General features: G+C 36.4%; 2 protein-coding genes across 4 annotated transcripts in view; both read right to left on the reverse strand.

Moving 5' to 3' along the window:
• The window catches only part of LOC136826925 (DNA repair protein XRCC2-like), a 35,541-nt gene extending 32,203 nt beyond the window's left edge, over positions 1-3,338 (reverse strand). The window contains exons 1-2 of one of the 3 annotated variants that reach the window (XM_067084502.1): positions 3,175-3,331; positions 754-821 (exon numbers count right to left, since the gene is read on the reverse strand). In XM_067084502.1, coding sequence (XP_066940603.1) covers positions 754-811 — 58 coding nt within the window. In that variant the 5' untranslated portion in view covers positions 812-821; positions 3,175-3,331. Of the gene's footprint in view, positions 1-753; positions 822-3,174 lie in introns of all 3 variants that reach the window. The other 2 variants (XM_067084501.1, XM_067084503.1) reach the window with 2 other exon arrangements.
• Positions 3,339-3,652: 314 nt separating this feature from the next.
• Crz (Corazonin) lies at positions 3,653-6,810 on the reverse strand. Its single transcript, XM_067084505.1, has 4 exons — positions 6,517-6,810; positions 6,057-6,154; positions 5,602-5,747; positions 3,653-5,425 (listed from the first exon to the last, which is right to left on the reverse strand). The coding sequence occupies exons 2-4, from the start codon at positions 6,148-6,150 to the stop codon at positions 5,312-5,314; spliced, it is 354 nt and encodes a 117-aa protein (XP_066940606.1). The 5' UTR covers positions 6,151-6,154; positions 6,517-6,810; the 3' UTR covers positions 3,653-5,311.
• Between the last annotated feature and the right edge of the window lie 1,394 nt (positions 6,811-8,204).

Consider the following 8,204-nt stretch of genomic DNA (forward strand, 5'->3'; position numbering starts at 1 on the left):
CATTCAAGCTGCTACTTCCATATCTAGTACTTTTGTGACTCACTGTTCCTCCTCAATACTCACTAGCCTAAATATTTAATCTGTCCCATTCTTTGGGATCTGTTTATTTTCCATTTTCTTGACACTACACTTGTAAGCAACCTCTTTATTTCGTCATCCCACAGCACCCAAGCCAAATATCACAGCATTTGGAAGTCATACCTTTCAATATATCCTTCCTTTACATTATGACTCTCCATGTATCCACTGCAAATAGCAATACAAACCAAGCAGCAATTCTTGTTCCAATTAACTAAAGCTGCCATCATTGCACCTAAAACTGACATAATGGCACAGTAGTAACATTTAAATCTACCACCAAGAAATCCAAACAAGGTCTGCTGGGTATAAGCTGGGGGTTGAGGGTTAAGGAGTCTACATGGACTTAACCCCCACTTTGCCCATCTCGGCATCCCAGTAGTAGTGAAAGGAGAGGACTTGCCTCTGTGAAGGCCAAGGAAAAGGTGAAGTCTTCAGTGATTAAGAGAACAGACACATCCCACATAAGTAATGCATCAAATACTATTTAATCACCAGTAATGTGATACTGTATTATAATTTTCAAAATTTCTAATCTATCATTACTGGTAAAGAAAGTCTTGTAAAACTGAGCTTTGTATTTTGTATGATTGACTTTTTCTTCAAGTACAATAATTTAAGTGCAGAATAATTCAACAACATAGTATCAAAATGAAAGAAAGATAAAATACTTACATCCTCCACCAGGGCTACCAAGAGTTATTATCTTCTTCGATGATGAAGCAGCCATCATAAACTTGAATCTGAAATCATATTTCTACTGTATTATAAGGAACAACACTGAATATATGTGAAAATGTCAAATTCTATAGAATATCTCTAACTTGAGATCAAATACAAGCCAGGACAATCTTGTTGTAACAGAAACCAAGTTTAGTATGGCCTTCAAAACTGTACTACAATTCATAGAAAAAATAATACAATACTCTGCACCACTCAACATGAGTGGGTAACAGTAAAATTAGAGGAGCAAATTTAAATTGAGAAAGTAACAGTGAAACTGTAATCTATTTATCACAATAAATCTAGAATGCAAAAGGACACTAGTCATTATTTTTTTTAGATGAACTAAATAAAAAATGTGCTATAAAGCATTTGATTTTTCTAGTTTAGCATTTTTTTTTTAGAAAAATCCTGGATTCCTTTTGCTAATTTTATTCAATAGTAACACAACATTCTTCTTTTGATTATTTACCATAAATATGTCAGTGGCAAGAGATAGTGATGCCTATCCTTCACTATTTGCCACAGTTGAAGCTCAATACCTGAACTTTCTTGAAGCATGTTAAAAATGGGAAAAAACAAAATGTCAAAATGACACATTGTACTTAGCTAAAAATGTTGATAGATGATTTCATTTGAATTGGAATCTCAAGGGTTGGGAATACAGTAAGGTGATTATCTGGCATCATTACTTATGGATATGTATAATTAATTCACACTGTAAACCCAGGCCTTAGCTATGAATACAGCCAAAGTAATCATAAAGCTAACTTAAAAATTCCATACCCAACAGCTTGCAGCCATGTAGTGCCTATCACCCTTGTTAGGTTCAGAAGTATCCCTGTAACTGCCCTTGTCACATCTTTGAGATTTATAATTTTGATGGGCCTTGCCACTGACTCAACACATGAACCATGTGTATGTATTCACTCATCTAGGGGCATGTAAAGATTTGACCATTCCTCCTGGTCCTCCACCATTGAAAATACCTGGTTTCTCAATGGGGGTCTCCCAATGAAGTAACTGCTAGAGATAGGTTTAAGGATAAGGCAAACTTAAGGTAAATGCTTACTTAGACTATAACAATGCTTCTTAGGACTAAGTGTGCATGGTTAGGCTAAGATGCATGCCTTTATTTTCCTTTCAAGATTTATGGCACTTTAGACCTAATTAGTTTGGAGGACCTGGGGGGGGGGTCTCGTCCTTCTTATCAGGTGGAACTTAGCACTCTTCCTTAAGTTAAGGATCATAATACTCAGATGCATCCCTGTAACAAATAATTATAGGCCTACTGCCCTACGTCAGGTTAAAGGGAGAGGAGACTAGAGACCTTGGCAGCCAGGTAGGGACCAAGCATCCTTGGTTGAAATAGAATGCACACCCTTAATTGGCCTTGTCACAACTTTGTCAATAGGATAATACTACAGAATAACTGTGCACACATTCTGCTATACACAATATCAAACTAGGGGGTTTGGAGTGGTAAAGACAACCCAGCCAAGTCAGGGTAGCCTATGCACCCTAGGATCGGTTAGGATAAGTAAGGTTAGGTTACGATGCATCTGCAGTAAAAAGTCTTTCATTGACTTTTATGTAGACCACAGAAATAGGCCTTGACCTAAAGCTGCAACTCTTCTGCACTTTTACCACTTAGGCCTAGTACTTTGGGTTAAGCTATGTTTTGTCATTGATAATATACATAGGCCTAGGCTTGCCATAAACCATAGGTCTATAGTTTTACCAACTGCTTATCTTGTGTTGTGTGCATTTTAGACCATGACCCCTAGTGTAATCCCATAACTTTTATCTGTTTTACTTGATATAAATCCACTGCTTCCCACTGGAACCTCCTCCCCCATACGCCTAATTAGCCTATTAGGCTACACACCTACGGTAACCTGCTATAGAAAAACTGTTATATAAAAACCAGGCTTGCCCTAGCCTACCAGTAGGCCTAGGTCTTGACTATCGTAACCTTCATGGTGATAATAACTGAATAAAACTGAATATAGAATTTAGGCCAAAGACCAAGCACTGGAACCAATGAGGTCATTCGGCGGTGAAACGGAAATTGACAGGAAGTCTGAACGGTGTAACAGGGGGGGAAAACCTCCGAGATGCACTGAATCAATTGTTAGGAGGGTGGAAAGTAAGATGGAAGAAAGAGAATGAAAGGAGGTACAGTAAAAGGAACGAAAGGGGCTTGCAGCTAGGGGGCGAAGGCACGCTGCAAAGAATCTTAAGTAATGCCTACAGTGCACCGCATAAGGTGCACTGATAGCACTAACCACCTGCAGGGTTGTGACCTTGGCCTATCAATCGTTTCTGATGATGTATCTTGAGTGAACTTAGGTCTTAGGCTCGCATACTTACCAAGAAAGACAACTTCAAAATGGTCCAGATGCGATGTGTACATTAAATTAGTTGGAAGTGTAAAATAATTCATGGTATGTCATTGAAATAACCATAATAGCCCCGTTTCTTCCCAATGTTTACAGTTTGAATTGTCTGACCGATGGCGCTGCGAAGTAAGCTTCTTCTTCCTGGATTTTGACAATAGGTCAAGACAGAAGGTAAAACAAACGAGAAAATGCCTATATTTGCAAAGTGTTTTCATTTTCTCCGTACCTCTTTCACCCATTCCATCTTCTCTCACATGAAAGGTACTTTTAACAACAGTGTTGACTTTCAGTTCCGGTTTTGAGTCTTCAAAGGAAACGTGTATTCATCTTTGCCTTCACTGATTACTAATGCAGTGCAGTCACCAAGATCCATCTAACATTTTACTAGATTTATAAAACCCTGGCCTCTGATAATTTGTGTCATCTAAGGTTATAGAGGGAAAACTCCATTCTCCTTCATATTATTTCTTTTATTTCATAATATTGAAATACAGTGTGATAATCATAATAAGCAAGTCAAGACTTCCTATCAAATCAAATTAGGAGTGTCTGTTAAAATCAAATCCAATTCACGAATCGCTAATAAATATTGTACGTTCAATGGTCTTAAGTCCCTGTGCGCATTCATGACAATATATTATTCTGATTTACCATCTTTAGACGACATCACACTCGGAGACACTTGTATTTATCAGTTGTTCAATAAGACTTCAATTTACAACTGCTTTGCGCTGACATGGATCGTCTTAAAAAAAAAAAGTGAACAAATAATAACCAATAATACTGGCTGACAGCAGAGACACAATATAAGTCTGGACATAAATCAGGTGAAGCAAAATTAATCTTTCAGAATAATTAATCATGATCAATAAAAAAAAATACAAAGCATGGACTCCAAGATTTAGAAGGAAAAAAACTAAAAGTATGACAAACAAACTGTCAAGTCTTATAACATAGTAACACAGTTTCTAACAAGATAAAATAATCCTGTGACATCATATCTTGATATATGAACTTTGATACCAACTAAGCCATCAAGTTTAACAAAACTATTCCTTCAAGTGCACAGACATTTATTTTCCTACTTATCCTTCACTGGGCTCCTTACGTCTACTATTTATTCAAATAAAAATCTGTCTAAACCGATCAAGGGATATTCAAAAAGAACTCTTCAATGTAAACGCAGTTCAAAAGTGGTTGGCTAAGAATATGTTAAATTATTACACTAAAATCACAAGTCTTCAGTAACAAATAGGATTAACAAAAACGAATAGGCTTTCAAACATAAAATGGTTGAATATCCATTTCAAATTGTAGCATTTAAAGACAGTATACAGTCTCTGCTTAAGTCCTAAGAACTCGAAAAAATATTTAGTGAACAGAAGAAACGAAATTTGCGTTAATAATAAGCAAAAAATTAAAAATAATAATGTGAAAACTATAAAAGAAGGAATAATGCTGGCCATTCTCAAGTCTTAAAAAGACAAACTTATTTAATCATGTGACCAAATGACTTAAATACTGTGCTTATAAGCCTAATCATTAACCAAGCCTTTGCAATATGGTCGTTGTCCTTTTGGTATAGGGAACGAATAGGATGGGCTCTATGAAAACTCTAAAATTACAAAGCTTTCCTAAATGCTTGCAGTCCAGCTGCACTTGACACTGTAAAGTAAAAAAAATGGCAATATTATGCAAATAAGTTACTGTATTGTGTATCTAATGCCGTACGGAATGAATCTAGAAACTTAATCATTATGAAAAGGAGCCCACATTGCTAGTCCCTGGGTTCTTGCCGTGCTTTACAAGTGAATGCAATTTCTTTTCCCTTCTTTTCCTTTTACTGCTTCACCTAAAATAATACCATTCTGAATATAAAAGGAAAGTTTAACAGAAAAAAAAGAAGATGGAGAAGTAGTAGTAAACCTAAAAACAAACATATGTCCCGTCACCGTCGCCGTTGTAAAGACAAAGCCTCGACTATACAACTTAATTTATCACAGAATGCTAAGAACGTCCAGAAATGAGGCAAATCATCGCAGGAGCAAAGAAACATGATAATCATACCGAACGAACTGAAGAACTTTCAGATACAATTCCAGGAGGTTTTACTTCTCTGGATAATACTCATTTTCGTTGCCAGGTGGTGGTAGAGCCGAGTTGCTAGCAGTCAGGAGTGTGTTCAGTTCAACTTCTAGATTACGCAGGCGGTCCTCTATGGTCTGTAAGCATTATGCAACTCTGTTATTGCTATCAGAAATGGTAACAGTAATAGTAGTTGCAGTGGAAACTTCCTAGTAAAGCATATAATCTTCACTGACCCTATTTTGACTCTTTCTTGTGCATTTCCAATAGATATCAGAACAGGATTTTTTTTAAGCATAAAAGATAAGTTTACCTTCTGAACAGTGCGGGCTGATCCTCCATGCTGATGAGGGGCGCCTTCTGCCAGTAGGCGAGAAACGGGCAATGTCTGTATCATGTTATCAACGCCTTTCCTTTGGCCTATTGTAGGATCAGACCGCTTTCTTCCGTTAGTCCAACCTTACAACGGGTGAGAAAATTAAAATAATTTACCAACAGGGTGTTATTGCTTTTCAAGAGGTAAGGAATGAAAATCCCCAGAATGAATTAACTGGGTCGGTTGATTTAGAGGAAAGACAGACATTGAGCCCTGTAGATATTCCCGAGATTAGCCCTGAGAATTTGAAGAAAATTATGGAAATCGAATGATTGATAATGTAAACAAAGATAAATCAAAGAGAAATAGTTACACGAGTATTTTGTGGGATATGAAAGAGCGACTTTGCTATATTTCAAAAACATTAGGAACGAAGGAATTATCATCATTACCTCTACTGTACTGGAACGTCTGAGCTGCTGCTATGGTGATTGTCACAAGAAACACTGCTGCCAACAACTGTTGTTGATTGAGCAAGCGCACCATCCCTCTGTCAAGAGAAGAAACATGTTAAAAACAAGACATAAAAATAAGCATCTTATGAAAATATCACTGTTTGAGTTCCGATATACAAAGACTTCCATGCTGCAGTCTAGTTGTAAAGTTTTTTCAGAATCTTATCTTAACAAACGGGCGATCCTGTTTATATTCGATCCTGCTGATTGAAAAAACACAGCATCAAGACAGGACGCACGGTTTTCGTCGAGAAAAATATTTCTCATGAAGATTTTTATTTTTATAAATAAAAAAAGACATCATATAATACGAGTATATATATATATATATATATATATATATATATATATATATATATATATATATATATATAATATAGAATCCATTCCCGCTCACCTGTGGTCCTGGATTCTACCTGGAAAGAGTCGACAGTGACTTGCAAGAAGCGGTGCGATGCCACTCAACTGAGGTCGGAGAAAGACGCTATTCGCCTTATATACGAGTACGTATTGTGGCCACGCCCACTTATGAAACCATCCTTGGATCTATACAGGCTTGCATTAATATTCATTACCTCATTGAAAACTTATTTTTCAGTTATGATTTGCATTCCTTTTTCCTTTAGTTTCCTCCGAGATTTGTGAATCCTCGAGGTGGGAGTTATCACTTGGATGTGTGTTTAAGAAGACGCTGAAATTACTTAGTTGGATATAGTTTCTAACATTAAGGAGGGTTACTCTGGTTTTGCTGATACATCAAATTAATAAACTTAGATCATTATTACATGTATCACAGGTAATAAGTTGGAGTTTTTCATGAAGCGAATCCCTTCTCAAAGTCAGGCTGTATTGCAGAAACATATTCATCTGATAACAGCAGTCTTTCCCATGAAATCAAAATTGCTTCACCAATGTATTTATATAAACAGAGTATATGGCCATGAGGAAAATGAATCAACGGGTTGCAAGAGCTTTCGCCTTTACCCTAATATACTTACAAACAAACTTGCCCTCTTTCGTTTGTAACTTTCAGATATCTTTAAAAATGGATAGAGTGCTAAAATATAACCATCCTCTTGGGCAAAAAACTATAAACAGCCCAGCTCATACGTACACTGAGAATCGGAATGCATTAAAAGTCTAAATTCATGCCATGTATAGATCAATATATATATATATATATATATATATATATATATATATATATATATATATATATATATATATATATATTTTTTTTTTTTTTTGCTTGGTAGAATAAAGGACTTTTTTGATATTTGGTAGAGGTTATTGCCATGGATTTGGGATAAAGGTCTAAAAGACTAGTCTTCTGTGCCCTTTGGACATTTGTTTTGGGACTCTTTAAAAAAAGAATTTCAGTTATTGCCTTCAAATGAACATTTGGGATAGTTTATTTTGTAAAAGACTGAAAGGGGGAATGTCAAAATGATGAAGTTTATCTATGAAGTAACTTCAAAGAATCATTACTGCTCTTGGTAATGAACAAACCGGGCAAAATGCAGTGGAAAAAAGCGAGATATATGCCCGAGAAAGGATATCCAATGAGTGCATGTTAAACATTCCTATAATATGCGATGAACAGTAAATTAGACAGCAACTCTTCATGATGCTAAGAGATTCGAATGATCATCTGTAATTAACAATATCAAGAGGTTTTATCAACGTAACCGACGTTGCTGACATCAGTAAACTTACGGTGAATATCAGCAGCAAGTGACAGACGTTGCAGATTACACGCTGAACCTTCTCACAACCCGAAACACTTATGGCAGCTGTTAACAAGCTTAGACTGAAAAGCAGCACCTGCTGAGACTAATAATCTCGAACCGCCAAGTAGCTGTTTCTGACAAAGCCATAAAATGAACAGCTTTTGTTCTTGACAACCCATAAACCACACAGTAGCTGTATCCGGCAGCCATAAAATGAACAGCATTTGTTGCTGACGTCATAAGCCGCACAGCAGCTGTGACCGACAAAGCCATAAAATGAATAGCTTTTGTTCTTGACAAGTCATAAGCCACATAGCAGCTGTGCCCGACAGCGACCATAATATGAACAGCTTTT

Source organism: Macrobrachium rosenbergii, chromosome 41 (genome assembly GCF_040412425.1).
Source record: "Macrobrachium rosenbergii isolate ZJJX-2024 chromosome 41, ASM4041242v1, whole genome shotgun sequence".
Lineage (NCBI taxonomy): Eukaryota > Metazoa > Arthropoda > Malacostraca > Decapoda > Palaemonidae > Macrobrachium > Macrobrachium rosenbergii.

Bases quoted from the DNA above. Each gene is read 5' to 3' on its own strand.
- Crz (XM_067084505.1), bottom strand. From the start codon at position 6,150: ATGGTGCGCTTGCTCAATCAACAACAGTTGTTGGCAGCAGTGTTTCTT. The intron at 5,748-6,056 runs GTAATGATGATA...ACCCGTTGTAAG, and splicing joins GACGTTCCAGTACAGTAGAG to GTTGGACTAACGGAAGAAAG. The intron at 5,426-5,601 runs GTAAACTTATCT...TAATGCTTACAG, and splicing joins CAGCCCGCACTGTTCAGAAG to ACCATAGAGGACCGCCTGCG.